At 39.0% G+C, this 21,388-nt stretch overlaps 1 protein-coding gene across 6 annotated transcripts in view; it reads right to left on the bottom strand.

The window, feature by feature from the left end:
- Nucleotides 1–171: 171 nt before the first annotated feature.
- IARS1 (isoleucyl-tRNA synthetase 1) overlaps nucleotides 172–21,388 on the bottom strand; it is a 98,454-nt gene continuing 77,237 nt past the window's right edge. For 3 of the 6 annotated variants that reach the window (XM_081065723.1, XM_081065720.1, XM_081065721.1), the window contains exons 31-34: nucleotides 17,805–17,930; nucleotides 13,276–13,419; nucleotides 12,474–12,626; nucleotides 5,761–7,790 (exon numbers count right to left, since the gene is read on the bottom strand). In XM_081065723.1, coding sequence (XP_080921849.1) covers nucleotides 7,708–7,790; nucleotides 12,474–12,626; nucleotides 13,276–13,419; nucleotides 17,805–17,930 — 506 coding nt within the window. In that variant the 3' untranslated portion in view covers nucleotides 5,761–7,707. Of the gene's footprint in view, nucleotides 744–5,760; nucleotides 7,791–9,173; nucleotides 9,262–12,473; nucleotides 12,627–13,275; nucleotides 13,420–17,804; nucleotides 17,931–21,388 lie in introns of those variants that run through there. The other 3 variants (XM_081065724.1, XM_081065722.1, XM_081065725.1) reach the window with 2 other exon arrangements.

The following is a 21,388-nucleotide window of genomic DNA, read 5'->3' on the forward strand; positions in this document are numbered from 1 at the left end:
TCTGATAATGCCAAGGCGAGAGCCCTTAGGAGAAACTAAAGTTCCAGATACATTGATCTTGGACTTCCAGACTCCAGAACTGTGAGAAAATAAATTTCTGTTGTTTAAGCCCCTCAGTCTGTGGTATTTTGTTATGGCAACCCTAGCTGACTAATATGATACATCAGTTTCACTTATATAGGTTTTCTTTATTATCTCTGAGCAATATTTTGTAATTTTCAGGACAAAGGTACTGCACATCTTTGGTCAAATTTATCCCTGAGTATTTCCTGGTTTTTGATGCTATTACAAAAATATTTTAAATTTGACTTTTCTTTACTTATTAAAAATACTTTTAAATTTTGTTTCAGATTCCCATATACCTCATACCCAGTTTACCATATTGTTAAAATCTCACATTATGATATATTTTCACAGTTATTTAACCAACGACAAAACACACACAATACAGGCAGACCTCAGAGATATTGCAGGTTTGGTTCTAGACCACCACAATAAAGCTAATACAGCAAGAGGTGAGTCACACAAGTGTTTAGGTTCCCCAGTGCATATAAAAGCTATGTTTATGCTATACTGCAGACTATTAAGCGTGCAATAGCATTACATCTAAAAAACAGCATACATACCTTAATTAAAAAGCATTTTATTTGTAAAACATTCTAACCATCATCTGAGCTTTCAGTGAGTTGTAATATTTTTTGCTGGTGGAGGGTCTTGCCTTCACTTTGTGAAAATCACAGTATCTATAAAGCACAACAAAGGGACACACAATAAAATGAGATATGTCTGTATTGTTAACTAAAGTCCACATTTTATTCAGATCTCATGAGTTTTTTCCTAAAGACCTTTTCCTATTCCCGGATAACATCCAGAATGTCACATATTTAGTTTTTATGTCTGCTTTGTCTGTGACAGTTTCTTAGACTTTCCTTGTTTTTAATGAACTGTACTTTTGATGAGTGAGGCATTCAGAATATCTCTGAATTTGGGTTTGTCTGAGATTTTTTCTCATGGTTAGACTGGGGTTATAGCTTTTGGGGAGAAGCAGAGATAAAGTAGCATTCTCATGTCTTACTGAGGATATGCTATCATGACTGGTAATGTTAACATTTATCACCTGTCCCAGGTAGTGTTTGCCACTTTTCTAAACTGTGAAGTTACTTTTAAAAAAAAAAAAAGCAACATTTTAATTACATGAAAATAACTTAAAAAATACCTTATACCTAACAAAATAATTTCTTATGTTTGATGAAGACTTTGGTTGGATTTATCTTAGCAGTGTTCATTTATGTAAAATTCTTGTACAGCATTTACTCCCTTATGATGAAGTTCAATCCTTTTGGAATCACAGAAGAGATGAAACCAATATGGCTACAATATTGGGCCCGCCTGAAATGCTTCTATTCACTTCTGAGCCAAGCTGTGAAGAAGTTACTTTTTAACCCCCTTCCAGACTCTACTCTTTGGAAGTAAGTCATTAAGCAGAGCTCACTTTCAGTGTGGGGAGTTAAAATACACTGCCTTCATGGGGACTATGTATATAAATTATTTGGAATGCTGTACAGATTTGTCTTTTCTCTATTTATTTAATCATTTATATCAGTATGGACTCATGGAAATTTATTTTATATAGTCCCCCTAAGTGGAGGCATAAGTCCCACCCCTAGTGGATGCATGAAACAGGACAGTATCAAAACCTATATATACAGTTTTACCCCTTTAGGTGTTTATCCATGATAAGGTTTAATTTATAAATTAGGCACAGTAAGAAATTAACTAATAATAGAACAGTTGTCACAATATACTCTAATAAAAGTGAATGTGGTCACTAATTTCAGGGGGTCCCTTGCTGAAGTCCTCGCACTGACAACTAAGTTTGTGAACTCAGCCTAGAAAAAGTGCAACATACCTTATCGCTAAGTATCACTATGGTCATATTCGAAGTGCTCCCATTTGGAGGCTAAGCACCAACGCCAGTGCCTAGTTCACCCTTCAAAGCAATTTTGGAACCTTTTTTCTGGAATGGTCATCAGAGTTATTGCCATACTAACGATGTCCTGAATATCATCTAAATTTCTTACTTTTAATATTTCCTTTATCTTCGGGTAAAGAAAGAAGTCACTGGAGGCTAGATCAGCTGAGTAGGGAGGGTGTTCCAATATAATTATTTGTTTACTGGCTAAAAACTCCCTCACAGACAGTGCCATGTGAGCTGGTGCATTGTTGTGATGCAAGAGCTGTGAATTGTTGGTGAAAAGTTCAGGTTGTCTAACTTTCTCATGTAGCCTTTTCAGCACTTCCAAATAGTAAACTTGGTTAATTGTTTGTCCAGTTGGTAAAAATTCATAATGAATAATCCCTCTGACATCAAAATGGTTACCAACATTGTTTTCACTCTTGATTTGGAGTGACGGAACATTTCTGGTTGTAGAGAATCGGCTGACTTCCATTGTACACTTTGACACTTTGTTTCAGGGTCATATTGGTACACCCATGTTTCATCACCGTGATAACATGGCCCAAAACATCGTCTTATCTCTCCAGAGGTCTTGGCGAACTTCTGCTCTCCTTCGCTTTTGTTCATTGGTGAGCTCCTTTAGGACCATTTTTTGCACACACCTTTCTCAGGCCAAGATTTTCAGTAAAGATTTTCCTAATTGTTTCTTTATCAATATTTACTTGGTCTGATATGCTTCTCAGTCATCTGATGATTTTGATGCACAAGTCAACACATTTTTGCAATGTTTTCGTTAGTTCTGCTCATTACTGGCCGCCCTGACCTCTCTTCATCAGTGACACATTCTCTCCCCTCAGAAAAACGTTTAATCCATTTGTACACTGCTCTTTTCTTAATGGCATTACCCCCATAAACTTGGACTAACATGTCCCTGATTTCACTTCCACTCTTGCCAAAAATATGCAAAAATAATGAATGCCACTTAGCAAGAAACCGCCACACGGTGACACAAACGCAGCCGTGAGACACTGATATACCAAGGTTATGAAACCTTACTGAGCTGTTTGTACAGTGCTGCAATGTAAGCACCAAGTTCGCGAACTTGTCAGACCTTGTATAGCTTCAGTGCTTTCTGTGCAACATGTTGCTGTTGATTGGAACACATTTTTTGTGTATTTATGGGTATTTTATACCCACACATTTATGGGTATTTTGCCTTATACCCATGAATTTAATGCCTTTTCCATCTCAGTTAAGCATTTATTATGCACCGTGGTTTTAACTTTTGCAGTTTGATGTGAGAGAGCAAAACTAGCATAATTTTTTTTCCTTCTTCACAATTTTCACAGGTAGAAACATTTGTTCTTACTGTAGATCTTACCAACCTCAGTATACAATTTTTTTCTTTCCTGTGTCAAGAACTTCCACCTTTTCACTTAAAGGAAGCACTTTACAGCTTCTTTTTGGCATATCCAAATTGCCAGCATCACTACTCTTGTGCTTTGAGGCTGTTATTAAGTAAATAAAGGCGACTTGAACACAAACATTGCAATATTGTGACTGTTGATATAATTGAGACAGTTACTGCTGTGCTTCCCCAAAAATAAGACCTAGCCAGACCACCAGCTCTAATGCATCTTTTGGAGAAAAAATTAATGTAAGACCTGGTCTTATTTTAATAAAAGACTGAGTCATATAATAAATTATAATATAATACTGGTTCTTGTATTATTTTTTGCACCACAAGACACATTAGAGCTGATGGTCTGGCTAGGTCTTATTTTTGGGGAAACACAGTGAGTGACTAATGGGCATGGATATGCCCATTCAACAGCATGGATATGCTAGACAAAGAGATGATTCATGTCCTGGGTAGGACAGAGGGGGACAGCTTGAGATTTCATCACACTACTCAATTTAAAACTTATGAATTATTTATTCCTGGAATTTTTCATTTAATATTTTTGGGCCACAGTTGACTGTAACTGAAAACATGTAAAATGAAACCACAGGTGGGAATGGGGGACTGCCATACTTTGGATTTAATCCGATACTAATTTTTTTGCTTGTTCAAATTGTTCCAGCTTTGGCTACTGGGAGCACTTATAGGTTGGCTTCTTTAACAAAAACAAATCTAAAAATTGTTATAAAAATTACATAAAATTTACCAGCTTAATCATTCTTAAGGATACAGTTTAGTAGTATTAACTGTATTTACATTGTTGTGCAAAAGACTTCTAGTACTTTTTCCTCTTGCAAAACTAAAACCATTCCATTTTACCAACTCCCCATTTCTCCCTCCCTGCATCTGCTTGTAACTACCGTTGTATCTTGTTTTAATGAGTTTGACTACTCTACAAGGTGTGATCAAATAATAGTGTTTAAATGAAAACATTTCAGTAAAAAACACATTGCCATTAGTCCCCCTCAAAATACTTCCCCTTGCTTTGAACACACTTATCCCATCATTCTTGCCATTTTCTGAAGCAGTTCTGGAAGTCCTCTTTCGTGTGTTTAGTTGTGCTCTCATAGCTACCTCGATGTCCTTTAAGACTTAGGAGTTATTTATTTCTGGAATTTTTCATTTAATATTTTTGGGCCACAGTTAACTAACTAAAAACATGTAAAATGAACTGCAGATGGGGGTGGGGGACTGCCATACTTTGTATTTTAATCCAATACTAATTTTTTTGCTTGTTCAAATTGTTCCAGCTTTGGCTACTGGGAGCAGTTACGTTTTGAATTGATTACTTTCATGGTCATTTTGACTTTGGGGAAGAGTCAGAAGTTGCACAGTGGCAGATCTGGTGAATAAGGTGGATGAGGATACACCATAATGTTTTTATTTAACAGAAATTGCCATACCAGAAGTGATGTGTGACGTGGAGCCTTTCCGCTGTGATTACAAAATACGGTGAATGTTGCTGCCAAGTGCCATCCAACAGACAGACAGGGATCTTCAATATGGGGAGTGGTGTGTCAAACATTAGTAACTGTGTGACAAGTTTCACCTTGTTCACTCCAGTCAGGTGTAAGCTACGGTTGAAAGGTGTGTTTAAAAGTGTGCTGTAAATCATCCTCCATCATGACAATGTTGTGTCACACACCGCTTCTGGTATATGGCAATTTCTGTCAAAAACATTACGGTGTGTCTTCATTGACCTTATTCACTGGATCTGGAACCGTGCGACTTCTGGCTCTTCCCCAAAGTCACAATGATTGAGGACATCCAGGCAGCCATGACAGTGAAACTAAAGACACTCATGAAAGACTTCCAGAATTGCTTCAGAGAGTGGCCAGAATGTTGGGATAAGTGTGTTCAAAGCCAGGGGGAGTATTTGAGGAGTATTATTGGCAATGCATCTTTAACTGTGATAATTTTTTTAATTTAATCATTCACAGTATTGTTTGATCCACCTTGTAGGTACTTCATGTAAGTACAATCATATAGCATTTGTCTTTTTGTACCTGGTTTATTTCACTTAGCATAATGTCCTTAAAGTTTATCCTTCTTTTTAAAGGCTGAATAATATTCAATTGCATGTATAGACCCCATTTTCTTTACCCATGTATCCCTCAATGGATGTTTGGATTGCTCTACCACTTGGCTGCTGTGAACAATGAATGCTATAATGAACTTGGGTGTGCAAATAGCTCTTCAAAACTCTGCTTTTAGTGCTTTAGAGTATATACCCAGAAGTGGAATTGCTGGATCATAGGGTGGTTCTATATTTAACTTTTTTAAAAAAAATTGGACCTAGAAGTATCTTTATTTCCTTTTCTTTTTTTTTTTTTTTAAATTGGGGAATGTTGGGGAACAGTGTGTTTTTCCAGGGCCCATCAGCTCCAAGTCAAGTCGTCCTTTAATCTAGTTGTGGAGGGCACAGCTCAGCTCCAAGTCTAGTCACCGTTTTCAATCTTTAGTTCTAGGGACATGCAGCCCACCATCCCATGAAGGAATTGAACCGGCAACTCTGTTGTTCAGAGCTCGCGCTCTAACCAACTGAGACATCCGGCTGCCCCTACAGCAGCTCAGCAGTAGCTTGTTGACTTCAATCTAGTTGTGGAGGGCGCAGCGCACAGGCCCATGTGGAAATTGAACTGGCAACCCTGTTAAGAGGTCGCGCTCTAACCAACCAAGCCATCCGACTGCCCCTATATTTATTTATTTATTTTTATTGGGGAAGGGGAACAGGACTTTATTGGGGAACAGTGTGTACTTCCAGGACTTTATTCCAAGTCAAGTTGTTGTCCTTTCAGTCTTAGTTGTGGAGGGTGCAGCTCAGCTCCAGGTCTAGTTGCCGTTGTTAGTTGCAGGGGGCAGAGCCCACCATCCCTTGTGGGATTCGAGGAGTTGAACCGGCAACCTTGTGGTTGAGAGCCCACTGGCCCATGTGGGAATCGAACCAGCAGTTTTCAGAATTAATGAGCACAGAGCTCCAACCGCCTGAGCCACCAGGCCGGCACCCCCCCCCCCCATATTTAATTTTTTGAGGAACCTCCATACTGTTTCCCACAGTGACTGCACCATTTTACATCCCCACCTACAGTGCACAAAGGTTCGAATTTCTCTGCATCCTTGTCAACACTTATTACTTTGTTTTGTTTCTTCCAATGTTGTGGGTTTGGATTTGAATAGTTATTGTAGCACCCAGAGAGAAGCACCATGCAGATTTCCCCTTAGGAGAACCTGAGGCAAGAAGCATAGCTGGTTGACAGCTTCCAGCCACTACACATTCAGATCCACTGAGGCATTCGTGCTGAGACCACGCCTACCCGGACTGCTCCAAGCCATTGACTAAGCAATGCAGCAGTACAAAGACAGGTCATTTCCACTGTCTACAAAGACAAGTCATTTCTACAGACTCTTTCCTTGTCCTGGGACTCTTCATTAAACTGATCAAGATTTTCTGAAAGTTACACTGCAGTCTAGGCTGTTTCTAATTAATCTTCCCCTCATCTTTTCCCAGGTGCCAGACCTAAATTGTAGTCTGCAGGCACCCTCTATTCTTGCTCCTTCTCCCCTTTACTCCTCATGTATATTTCCCCCAGTGAATTCTTGCACATCTAATTTTGTGTTGGCATCTGTTTCTTTGCCACACAGGATTTTGGGAAGAAGTAAAATGAGATGTTTTAGTACATGTTTTAATACAGAAGTCACTATGAAGTTTCTGTGTTTTTTAAAGATTATAAATTTCAAGTATCATTAAACGATGAGAGAATGAATTACTTTTAATACATTTATTATCTGAGAGAAAGCATGTTTATTGTTTTGATTTACTAAAACAAAATATTCCATCAAATTACCCAGGAAAATCCAGGTAGCTGAAATATATCTAACAGTGTCCATTCCTTCAAGAGGTCTTATATTTAAGTTTTAAAAGACCATAGAATTATATATACCATGCCATTTAAATCACTTCTACCTTCTATACTTCTATACTTAAGAATTTAAGTAGAGAAATGAACTCTGTAACGCTGAGGTAACATTGTAACCTCTATCAAACATGACTGCATAGGTGTTTAGGTTAACTGTGAATATTACTGTGAGGTCTCAAGCCACTTGTTGAGTCAATCCCATTTCATATTCAGACCAAAAACGGAATATTATACCTGTACATGCACCTGAAGGAAATACCTTCTGTGTGTGTGTGTGTGTGTGTGTGTGTGTGTGTGTATGTATGTGTGTGTGTGTATAGGGACAGGTACATGCCAGGAAAAGGCTGACTGACGACACTGATAACTGAATGTTAGAAGTCAGCTGTTGTCGGTAATACAGAAATATACACAGTCTTCGTGTTCAAAGTCTTCATGGGGATTTCCTCTGTAATTTCTGGAATAGAAGGAAGTTAAAAAATAATAAATTTTCTACCTATTCTGGATAAATATTTTAAAAATGTTAACTGCCCAAGTAGCAATGAATTTGGCTGCACCTTACAGAGGTGTGACCTTTGTCCCAGCTCCTGGGGAATCTCTAAAACCATGAAATTTCCTGAGTGATAGTAGTGTCTTCTGTTACTTGTGGTGGGCCCTTGATCACATCTGATAGTTTACGCTAATGAGATGATGCCAGAAGGACCAACCATGATTCAGGGTAGGAGTAAGATCAATCACATGGGCAATGAGTCAATCATGCCTACACAATGAGGGCTCAATACAAACTGGACGCCAAGGCTCGGGGGCAAGCTTCTCTGGTTGGTCACACACTACATACTGACATGCATCAGGGCCAGGACTCCTTGGGGAGAAGACAACTGAAGCTCTGTGTCTGGACCCCTCCCAGATTTGGTCCTGCATATCTATTCATTTGCCTGGTTCTATGTTTTATCCTTTCCCTGTAATAAATGTAGTTGTGAATGCAATAGCTCACAGTAAGTTCTGTGAAATGTGTTAGCAAATTACCAAACCTGAGAGTGGTTTTGAAAAACCAGAAGTGACAGTGGCCTTGTGTGGACCCTTCCCTTTGAGGCTGTAGTTGGACCCTAACCTCTTACAGTTGGGGTTAGAAGTCTTGGTCAGACTTATGGAGGACTGTGCCCTCAACCCCTTGGGTATTGCCCAAGATGTCCCCATAACCTCTTGCTCCATACCACCAAACAGATATTTCCTATGTTTACAGAAAAGGCTTAGACATAAAGCCAAGCCAATAGCCCAGATTTGTGGTTCCTGTAATAGGAAGAACAGCCATTTCTAGGTCTGGGGAAGTAAGAGTACATGGTAAGACTAGGACATCTTGTGACGCCAGAAAACAAGATCTTTTCCAAGACTGAAGAGCTCATGTCAAAGAATATGGGAGCCAATATGGCCAAAGGTAAAAAATTTGAGTATCCAAAGCATAAAGCAAATACAGTTGAATATATAAAAACTCAAAAAGGGAGAGGGAATGAGAAAAGAAAATTTAAAAAAATTCTTTGCCTAGTGTGGGGCATTTTGCTTCTAGTGAGATCTGAATTCAAAGGAAAGGATCAACTTTCTCCAGAAATGGGTTCTTCCTAGCAGGAATATTGACTGTAAAAATACTCTCAATGCTGCCTTCTTAATAGATAACTACAGGATCTGGAGATGATATTTAGAATCTAGTGGAATAAGCAAGAAGGCATCAGTGAGTTTTTAAAACTGTAAGCCTTATGTGATCCTTCTAATTTACCAAATTATTAACATTTTATGAAAGGCAATTTTCAGAGGAAAAATACAGTGAAAATGAGGCTAGAGATACCAGCTTGTGTGTCAGGCTCCCTCCTCGCTTGGCAGTGGGCTTGAAGACAGCAGCCCATCTTCCCTGTATGGGACCCTGGCACATAGTTCTGGGAGGAACAGAGCGACAATACTGTGTTACTATTCTAACCTGACTGGGGGCTACGGGAAATGCTTACATAAGGTGCTTATCTTTGTTTTGCCTAAATTGGAACTCACTCAGGGCAGAAAGTGGTAGGTATTGCTTAAAAACAATGTAAGGCAAATAAAAAGCTCACAGCTGTGTGGGCAAAAGATTATGACTGAAATATAGATAGACTGCGTAAGGCCTGGGAGGAAAAGCAGGCGAGTTTCTGTGGACAATGAGGGCGTTACCAACCGCCCAGGCCGGGGTGCATACACAGAAAAGACCTGAGAACAGCCAAAGCTTTCAGTACTGAAAAAGGTAAAGGCTTTTCTGGCCAAATCTGGCTGCTCCTCAGGCTCAGTGCAAACAGGACATGAAGGCTGAAGCAGAGTTGTAAATAGCCTGGCTGTGCTGACGGAGTGACCCACACAAAGCCAGTCTGCAGATTGGGAGAGGCGGGTATTTTGTTTTTAAACTTGAAGCTCCTGCAGGTCAAAAAGATCTCTATCCATCAGTAGCTGGATATAAGCTAAAGGGACAGAGACTTCAGTGACTACAGACAAGCAGGAATACAGTCTTTGCAAAAAATCACTGGGAAAAGTCATAAAACAAATGAACGATTACAGCCTTTAAATATCAAAACCAGCAAATTCTAGGGAGGGGGAGAAACTGATTTCCAGAGTTATCACAGTATAGTATTCAAATGTCCAGTTCTCGACAACAACAACAACAATTAACAACAAATCACAAGGCAGACAAAGGAAAGTATGGCCCATTCACAGGAAAAAATAAATTCATAGAATCTGTCCCTGAGGAAGTGCAAATACTTGAACTTGCAAACACTCTAAAACAACCCTCTTAAATGGAAAACCACAGACCAATGGAAACCACAAAGAATTAAAAGAAAACCATGGACACAAGTATCAATAAATTAAGAATATCAATAAAGAGAAACTATAAAAAAGAACCAAACAGAGATTCTGGAGCTGAAAAGTACTATAATTGAAATAAATTCACTAGAGGGGCTAAACAGTGTATTTAAGCAGGCAGAAGAATCAGTGAGACTAAAGATAGGACGTCTGAAATCATCCAGTCAAGTGGGCCAACATACAATACATTATGGGAGTTTCAGAAGGATAAGAAAGAAAAAGGTAGAAAGACTATCTGAAGAAATCATGACCAAATCTTGAAAACAGTGAAAGAGAAGCAACGTAACAGGGACATTCAGTAAGATTAACAACCTATTTCTAATCAGCAAACAGGGAAGCCAGAAGGCAATGGGATAACATAAAGTTCTGAAAGAAAAAACTATCAACACAGAATTCTCTATCTGGCAAAAGTATTTCTCAAAAATTAAGGAGTGATTAAAACATTCCCAAACAAAGAAACGAAAAGCTGAGGGAGTTCATTACTACTAAACCTGCCCTACAAAAAATGGTAAAGAGAGTCCTTCAAGTTGAAATGCAAGGACGCTAGACAGTAACTCATAACTATGTGAATGGTTACTGAATTTTTGGTTTGTAGCTCCAGTTTTTGTTTTGTATATAATTTAATAGGCAAATACATGAAACACAATTAAAAATTTATATGTAATTATATGTAATTTCTGACAAGAATATAAATGGGCAGAGATGAATAGGAGCAGAGTTTTTATAAGTTAAATTGATATTAATTCAAACGAGATTGTTATAAATTAGAATGTCAACTGTAATCTCCATAGTAAACACTAAGAAAATATCTAAAAAAATACACAAAGGAAGTGAGAAGAGAATCAAAATGGTATACTACAAAAAAATCAAACACACAAAAGGTGTCAGTGAATGAAGGAAATGAGGGACAAAAAAAGGTATAAGACTTTCAGAAAAGAATGCCTGCAAAATGGCGGAAGTCCTTCCTTATGAATAATTACATTTTATTATTTCAATTTTTTAAAAAATCAGAGCCTAACTGACCCAGGGGAAGGGGAATACCCAACTCTAGCCCCTTATAGCCTTCCTTTCTCACCTAAGGAGAAAAAAAATTAAAAAGCTGAGAAACACCTGTGAAGGTCACAGCCCAGAGCCACAGGCTCAGTGAAGACTGAGTGAGACCTAATCATAAAATTATAGATACATTCCCACTTCCCCTCCCTCCACACCCTACCAGGACATCACATGGAGCCCTGTATGATAATAGGGGATTACAGCTGAAAGAATGGAAATAAAGGACATTTTAGAAATCAAAACAGTCTAAGAGAAATGAAGAATGCCTTATACCTAAGCATATCATATTCAAACTGCAGAAAATCAAAGGTAAGAGGTAACTCTGGAAAAGATAAGGCCAGGCAGTTTTCCACCAGTGGTAGAAGACAACACAAACCCTGATTCTGAAAGTCCAATAAATCCCAGGCTATAAAGCTATATAAATAAAAACATGGAATGGTAGAAGGTTTTGAGTTGGGATGATAAGGATGGCTACAAAGAGAAAAAACAGACTCCACTGGAAACTTTGGGGAAATGATTCCAATGACACAATGACAGCAACATTAAAGCGAACATGCCCGATGTGTAATAGGGATTACAGAGCAGAATTTAGAGGGGAGGGCTCAGATGTCAACAGAGAAATTGTCAAGACAGCATGGAAGCTGATACCACAGAGGTGGATGATGCAAAGGGGGGTATGAGAGAGAGAACATGTCCTTGCAGACACTGGCCTGTGCAAGCCATTGTCTTGAGTCTATCTTCTGAATTAGTGGATGGGGAGTATGTCAACTGATGACCTAGCTCTTCACATTCTTATGCAACTCATTGAGAAAATGCATGTGAGACTGCTTTATAAACTGTAAAGGAGGAGGTACAATGTGTTATGAGTTAATAATGTGTTTCCTGCGAGCTGTTATTTTACAACAGTGTTATCATTTTGATTCTTAGAGAACAATTTAGGATCTGCAAATATGCTAATTTTTCTAGAAACAGGGATTTTTAATAGCATACCAATATAATTTTTAGATTATTTTTAAAGCAAAAAGTAATCATCCTTTTAAATACTATATTTATAAAGATTATATTATGGTTAATTTCTGGAGAAAGCAAAAAAAAAGACAATACTAGCACCACCTTTCACACACATAACCTATAATTGGTCAGTGGTATCAAATCTATTTTCAACAAAATAAAAACAAACAAAACAAAAATTTGGCATGTTCTACTATCTCACCATCCATCTGAGTCTCATTCAGAAACAGCTTTAGCTTCCTGCTGCGAAGGCCGAACAGCTTGGCTGCTTCATTCCGAAGACCTTGGTAAGTGAGTCCATTCTGCCCAAGTGGGTTTTCAAGGAGGAGAGTGCCCACTGTTCCCATTAAACCCTCTGCAGAAGAAAGAACAAACTGGATTAAATCCTGAGCATTCACCTCTAGGTACTGGAGCTCTAATGGAGGCGGTAAAAAAAAAAAAAGCCAGCAGCAGTAGGTTCAAGAAAAACCTACTGGATTTTTCTTCCTGGAAAGCCAGCAGCAGTAGGTTCAAGAGCACGAGTGGAGTGGGACAGCTGTACAGTTTGCAGAAACAGCCTTAAACATCTCACAAAGGGAAAGGGGGAGCTTGGGGAACAGATATTCAGTAAACAGTCAAATGAAGAGCCCGAGGCTTCGGTAACAAATGTGTACAATGAGGATCCCAAAATAACAAGAGAAAAAGAACAGTTTTCAAAACATTTTCCAAGAAAAAAAATAAGGCAAAATTAAAAAGTTTTGGCATTTAAACTATTCAGCTTCATTTAGCTGTAACTTTACCTAACCAATTTATCTCATTTCCTCACCAAGTCAAATGTTCCTACATAAATATGCCAAAGGAAACAAGCCCTTATGTGCCACTACAGCAGGGTGGGACTTAAATCACTACGATGATGCCAACCTGAAAAGTCCACATAAGACAGAGAGATTGAATATTCAAGGAAGCCTTAATGCCCAGCACCCCACAACCCACCTGCTGAGGGTGTTCACAGCAGAGGCACGCACCTTGTGGGTTTGCGTTCAGGAGCTGTAGGTTGATATACTGACAGAGAAGAGTACTAGGACCAGCAATCAGACAGGGAGCTGATCCTGCAGTCACACACAGTGTTTTTCCACTAAGACTCAGTAAGTTGGTTTGGCTTTGTATTTCTAAAAATAACAAAAACAATAACAAGAAATCATTCTTTCAGGGGTGGATAGTTCAGAGCTGAAGTCATTCCCTTTTTCCTATTTAATTATTAAACTATCATACATCCATCTTTACAGGGATTCTTTCCACTTAATTGTTTATCAAAAGACATTGCCTTTTCTATAAAATCAGGCTTAAACGACATGCAATTAATTAGTAGAAAATGATATAGATGCAAAATAAATAGCATATTTATAAATTAAAATATAGGCAAATTGTTATTTCCCGTTTTAGTATTTTCCCTGTATAGTTAACTTTTGAACAACACAAGTTTGAACTGTGCAGGTCCACTTATGTGTGGATATTTTTTCGGTAAATATAATCAGCCCTTGTTTTTGCATCCGGGGATCGAAACAGTATTTTCACATTCCCATCCACAGACGGAAAATACTGCTTTCCATCCGCAGTTGGTTGTATCTGTGGATGTGAAGGGCTGAACTGTAGAGTCAAAAGTTATGCTCAGATTTTTTACGGGGGAGTAGTGGGGTGCGTGGGGGTGGTAAGGGTCAGTGCCCCTATTACCCACATTGTTCAAAGATCAACTGTATATTATAGTGCCTCTTAAAATTTCCTCCTATATCAGAATCCCAAATTTCACCAAGAGCCTTATATTAAAAAATATAATAATTATATAAGTTATTTGACTCATGAACACATGTGGAAAATAGCAAGACACACAATACACTTAGTATAATTTCATATATAAAAACTTAAACATTGCTTAGATATGTAAACATAGGTGAATGGGGAGTGGAAGAGGAATGTATGAAACCAGGCTGAGGGAGACAGACCCTCAAGGAATAAGGGACCTGCCCCACCTAGTGGTTAGACGCCCATGCCGAGCCTGGGCGAGGCAACCCCTTGACCCATACCAGTGGCTTCCTGAGAACTCACCAGCTGACAGAGCTGTGTGGATGGTTCTACACAATAAGCTACACCATCGAATGGGTGGCCCTGAAGAAGTGTGGCCAGGAGTCCCCAATGGGCATAGCTTCATTCACCAAACTGTTCATGATGCTCAGGTGAGATGGCCAGGGAATGGATCTCCACTGATCCATGGGCAGTGCTTAATAGTTTGACTGATTAGGAATGACCAAGGACTTCGAACAGAATTGAAAAACTGGTGACAAAGAAGTCAGGGCAAAGGCATGTGGACAGATTCCTCCAAATGGGCAGACTGTGAATGAGGATCCTAAAAACCAGGTAGAGAGTATGACCCATTTTTGGAAGTCTTTGCCCAACGGACCGACAAACAAAGGGGCTGTTCTGGCTGTGAGGGGGTCATACAGGGCTCAAGGAACTCGACTTCTACTCTGAACAGATTTTGCTGGTTGCACAGTGCATCCCACCTACCATATAGTATGATTGCCAGGGAGAATGAGGGCACCTGATGGCAGAATGGTTACTGGGCCACTTCCATCATGGAAAAGGCAGTGCTTTGTTCTTATGGGAATAGACATCTGTTTTGGTTATGGGTTAGTATTTGTTGCCTGCAATGCTTCTATCAAACCCATTATCCATGGACTTAGGGAATGTATTATTCACCAATATGGCATCTCACACAGCATTGCTTTTGTCCGAGGAACTCATTTTCTCAGCAAATGAGGTGTGGCAAGGTGTGTGTTCAGAGAATTCACTCCCCATCATCATGAAAGAGCTAGAGAAACGATGGAATGGCCTTTTAAAGACTGTTTCAGGACCATCTAGGCGGCAACAGTTTGCAGGGCTGGATACCCTTTACACTTTAAACCTGGGATAGGCAGAATATGGTCCCTGGCTGGTTGTCTGTTTATACAAATACAGTTTTAATAAAACACAGCCTTGACCTTTTTTTTTTTATGAACATTTTTAGAAATATATTCTCATGGCTGCTTTTGTACTTTAATGGCAGCTATAGCTCCTCGTCTAAAATATTTACATTCCCTTTGAGAAAGTTTGCTGACCCCCTGCTCTAAATCAGAGAGCCACGTATGGTACATAATAGATGAAAACTTTGACCACGTGTTCAGTTACAGAACTGGGATCGTAATGGTTATGACTTCTTTCTTATTTAGATAATATATTTGTGTATGTAACACCAATTCTTATTTTTCTACTCTCTTACTTTCCTACCATATAGCATAAAACATATTAACAGAAGTTAACTACATTATCAGTAAAGGACAGTAATGGGGAAAATGTAACTCAGGCTAGAAATCAACATCACCTAAAGATGGGTAAGGTGCCTTTTTATGAAGTTTTGGGTAACAAGTTAGCCAAACATGGGTAGCATGTTTTCAGTTGAAAGAATTTTTTATTTTATGATGGTCCTATCTGTAAGTTAGACATAGTTTACAGAGCCTAGTATAGATGCCAAAATCACAAGGGGTGGACTGTAATAGTTTTACTGTTAACTTAGCTAAGCTAGAAGTTTCCCAGAACTTTCTGACTGACCTGGTTTGGGTTAGAGGTGACCATAGAGAAAGGTGCACAGGATTTGGAAGGCAGTTTAGTTACAACCATTATGTTCAAAAGGTCAATGTGGGGCCCAAGCACCACGCAGCCTTCACAGGATGTTACTCAAGGGGTCAGAGGGGCCAGCAAGCAGCCCGCACAAGTCCTGTGCTCTTCCGACTCCTGGGCCAGGTGCATGAGCAGTTACCATGCAGAGCTAATTCTGCATGTCCCCACGGTGGGTGTTAGATGTGGCCAGACAGGTATGAGTGTCCAGGGCTGGCCTGCCCGGACATGCCCGGACATGTTTGCACCTGGTTGCCCCTGGGCCAATCTTAGGTTTAGCTTCTGATTTAAGTTTCGAATTCTCAGCCAGCCCGCCATTTCCCCGAAATGACGCAGCCCCCTGTACCCCGTCCGCTATGCCGACCTGACGAAGCACCCTCTGATTGGTCGGTCCCGATAACGGGAGATCAGGCGTTTCCTTGCTGTGCTTAAACGTATATATATACAAGCTGTTACCTTCAATAAAGAGAGACTTGATCAGACTCCTGTTTTGTCTCCATTTCTCACGTACCCCTGTTCCCCCGAGCCCTTATTTCTCCCCCAGGTCTTCCGTTGTCGATCCTGCAGGTCGGGACATATGAGTTCCTTTTATTTTTCAAGTCTGCCCTTGATGTCCCCTTTGTCATCCGACAGCAACTTCAGGTGGAGAACCAAACCTTCCACTGATTTACAAACCAGCTCCCCTGGGAGGATCCTGGCCAGATCCTCCAACTAAGCACCCTCCTCCAGACCGCTGCTTCCCTGGTTTCTCCCACATCACGTTTGCTTCCCTTCTTCACCCGTTAACGGGTACGATGGCGTATGGTTTTCTATGGTGGTTCTAACAATTTGCAATCGAGCAGTGAATTAGAGTTCCTATTACACAATACCCCCGACAACATTTAATACTGAAAAATTTTCCTAGTTTTGGCCAATTTGGTGGCGAGTAATAGTACCTCACTGTGGTTTTTACTATTGAGGTTCAGCAGGTATTCCTTTATTGGCCATTTTTATTTTCTCTATTTAAAAGTTTCTGAAAATGAGCATTTGGATTCATAAAATGAGTTTAGTACTTTCCTACAGCTGCTGTACGAATTGTAAACTAAGGGGCTTAAAACAACAGAAATGTGTTGTCTCAGTTTCAGAGGCTAGTGTCTGAAATCAAGTTGTTAGTAGGGCCACGCTCCCTCTGAAACCTGCGGGGGGGCCCTTCCTTTCCTCTCCCCAGCTGTGGGAGGTTCCCAGCAACCGTTAGTGTTTCTCTGCTTGCAGCTGTGCAATTCCAGTCTCTGCCTGTCATCACATGGTGTTCTCCTTGTGTGTCCGTGTCTTCACATGGCTGTCTTCTTATAAGGACACCAGTCATATTGGAGCAGGGCTCACCTTACTTCACTTTAACTCTGCAATGACCCTATTTCTAAAGAAAGCCACGTTTAGGGGTAAGGACTCAAACGTCTTTTTTTTTTTTTTTTTTTTGCAAGATGTCTCTCATATTTTAACCCATGACGGGGAAAGAATGTACTTACAATTTTTTTAAATTTTATTTAGGCTTAGGCTTACTGAGAATCTGGATTTAGCAAGATGCAGGCACTAAGTTTAATAAAGTTAAAACTCACCGGGAAAGTCTCTGAAGCCCAGAACCCATCACATGGCTAGGAGGTGAGAGGGTAGGATTGGAGCTTTTGCCTCCTAATAAGCCCAGTGTGCTTTCTCAGCTGTGTCACACAGTGTAGAGGAGCAGAGACAGAGCGCTGATGCACACTCAGCAGGAAGGCAAAGGCTGTGGGGCATAACTGCTATCAACTTACCATGTTCACAAGTCTGCCTCGTGTCAAAGACCATGCGTGTACTGCAACTTCCCACATACCTGTTTCACCATGGAAGACAGCCAGCTCTGTATCATTCACACCAAAAATGCTAGTAACAACACTCTTCAGCTTTAAAAGGTCCAACCTATTATCGCCTTTTGGATTTTCCAGAAGCAATACTCCACCTAAAAAGTCACATATTTGTCACTTATATTTAAATACAACTAAAGAAAAAAGTTAAATTGGAATAAAAAGTGAAGGGAAACTGGTGAAGGGAAGCTCGGCTTTCTAAGTATACACTATAGCTTTCTAAGTATATACTATATGCGCTCTTAGTATGTGCTTCGGCAATCCTGGGTAGATGAGTTCAGGCATAGAACCCATTGGGCAATCTTCTTCTCGATTCAAACTTTTGTCTTTATGACCCTCAGTTTTCATTTTGCACCATTTATAAATCCTTTGAGCTCAGCAGTCAAAAATATTATCTAATTTAAAAATAACACCTTCAAGGAAAATACCTCAACATAATAAAGGCCATATACGACAAGCCCTCAGCTAACCTCATAATTAATGGTGAAAAGCTGAAGCCCTTTGCTCTACGTTCAGGAACACGACAAGGTTGTCCCCTATCACCTCTGCTTTTCAACATAGTGTTGGAAGTCCTCGCCAGAGCTATCAGGCAAGAGAAAGAAATAAAAGGCATCCAAATTGGGAATGAAGAAGTTAAATTGTCACTCTTTGCAGATGACATGATGCTATACATAGAAAACCCTAAAGACTCCACCAAAAAGCTATTAGAAACAATCAATGAATATAGTAAAGTTGCTGGCTACAAAATCAACGTACAAAAGTCCATTGCTTTCCTATATACCAACAATGAAATCTCAGAAAAAGAGATAGAAAAAACAATTCCTTTTGCAATTGCAGCAAAAAGAATAAAATACCTAGGAATAAACTTAACCAAGGATGTGAAGGATTTATATGCTGAAAACTATAAGACATTTTTGAAAGAAATTGAAGAAGACACAAAGAAATGGAAAGACATTCCGTGCTCATGGATTGGAAGAATCAACATAGTTAAAATGGCCACATTACCCAAAGCCATATACAGATTTAATGCAATCCCCATTAAAATCCCAATGGCATTTTTTAAAGAAATAGAACAAAAAATCATCAGATTTGTTTGGAACCACAAAAGACCCCGAATAGCCAAAGCAATATTAAAAAAAAAGAACAATACTGGAGGTATCACACTCCCTGATTTTTCCTTGTACTACAGGGCTACAATAATCAAAACAGCTTGGTATTGGCGGAAAAACAGACACATAGACCAATGGAATAGAATTGAGAACCCAGAAATAAAACCACATAAATATGGACAGATAATTTTTGACAAAGAAGCTAAAAACATACAATGGACGAAAGACAGCCTCTTCAATAAATGGTGCTGGCAGAATTGGATAGCTACGTGCAAAAGAATGAAACTGGACTGTTATCTGTCACCATGTACCAAAATTAATTCAAAATGGATCAAAGACTTAAGCATAAGACCTGACACAATAAACTGCATTGAAGAAAACATAGGTACTAAACTTATGGACCTTGGGTTCAAAGAGCATTTTATGAATTTGACTCCAAAGGCAATGGAAGTAAAAACTAAAATAAACAAATGGGATTATATGAAACTGAAAAGCTTCTGCACAGCAAAAGAAACTATTGACAAAATAATGAGGCAACCAACTGAATGGGAGAAGATATTCGCAAACAGTTCCTCTGATAAGGGGCTAATATCCAAAATATACAAGGAACTCATGAAACTCAACAACAACAAAACAAACAACCCAATTGAAAAATGGACAGAGGACCTGAAGAGATATTTCTCCAAAGAGGATATACAAATGGCAAATAGACATATGAAAAAATGCTCAACATCGCTAATCATCAGAGAAATGCAAATGAAAACCACAATGAGATATCACCTCACCCCAGTCAGAATGGCTTTCATCAACAAAACAAATAGTAACAAGTGTTGGAGAGGCTGTGGAGAAAAAGGAACTCTCATACACTGTTGGTGGGAATGCAGACTGGTGCAGCCGCTATGGAAGGCAGTGTGGAGGTTCCTCAAGAAATTACGAATAGAATTACCATATGACCCAGCAATCGCTCTCCTGGGTATCTACCCCAAAAATATAAAAGCATTTCTCTATAGAGACACGTGTACTCCGATGTTCATTGCAGCTTTGTTTACGGTGGCCAAGACATGGAAACAACCAAAATGTCCTTCGATAGATGAATGGATAAAGAAGTTGTGGTACATATACACAATGGAATACTATTCGGCGTTAAGGAAAGATGATATAGGAACATTTGTGACAACATGGATGGATCTCGAGAGAATAATGCTAAGTGAAACAAGTCAGACAGAAAAAGCAGAGAACCCTATGATTTCACTGATATGTGGTATATAAACCAAAAAGAACAAGACAAACAAATGAGAAACAAAAACTCATAGACACAGACAATAATTTAGTGGTTACCAGAGGGTAAGGGGGTGGGGGGTGGGTGATGAGGGTAAAGGGGATCAAATATATGGTGATGGAAGGAGAACTGACTCTGGGTGGTGAACACACAATGGGATTTATAGACGATGTAATACAGAATTGTACACCTGAAATCTATGTAAATTTACTAACAATTGTCACCCCAATAAAATTAATTAAAAAAAAAAATAAAAAATAAAAAAATAAAAAAAAATAAAAATAACACCTTCAAATGACCCTTGATATTGATTTATCATATACCTAAGATTTAACCACAGATATTTACTTTATCGATTTAAACATTTTATTTTGAGATTTCATTAAAGAGTCACATGCAGTTATAATAATAATAATAATAATAATAATAATAATAATAATAATAATAATAATAATAATGGAGATTTCCTGGGCCCTTTACCCAGTTTACCCCAATTAACATCCTGTGAGCAGTCTGATCCCAAGAATCTCGTGTTGCCTTTATAATCTACACCTAATTCCCTCCTGCCCCTACTCCCTATTTAGCCTCTAGCAAACAATCTATTCTCCATTTTTATAACTTTATCATTTCAAAACTGTTATGTACATGGAATCATACAGTATGTACCCTTCTGCAATGGACTTTTTTCACTCAGAATAAATCTGTAAAGATGTACCCAGGGGGTTATGTTAATAAAAGGTTTGTTCCCTTTTATTGTTGAGCTGTGTTCCATGGTGTAAATGCATCACAGTTCATTCAAGCATCACCTGTGAAGAACGTCACTTGTGTAGTTTTTGGCTATTATGAATGCAGCTACTATAAACATTTGGGTAGAGGTTTCCTGGTGAACATAAACTTTCATTTCTCTGGACTAAATAACCAGAAGTGCAGCTGCTGGATCACTGTGGAAAGCACATGTTTAGTTTTTAAAGAAACTGCTAAATATTTTCCAGAGTGGCTGTCCCATTTTACATTTCTAGCAGTAATACATGGGAGATCCAGTTTCTCTACATACTCACCAGCATTTGGTATTGTTACTATTTTTTATTTTAGCCATTTTGATAAGTGTGTAGTGATCTCATTGTAATTTTAATTTGTATTTCCCTAATGACTAATGACGTTGCAT

The sequence above is a fragment of the Rhinolophus hipposideros genome (genome assembly GCF_964194185.1).
Source record: "Rhinolophus hipposideros genome assembly, chromosome: 11".
In the NCBI taxonomy this organism is placed as follows: Eukaryota; Metazoa; Chordata; class Mammalia; order Chiroptera; family Rhinolophidae; genus Rhinolophus; species Rhinolophus hipposideros.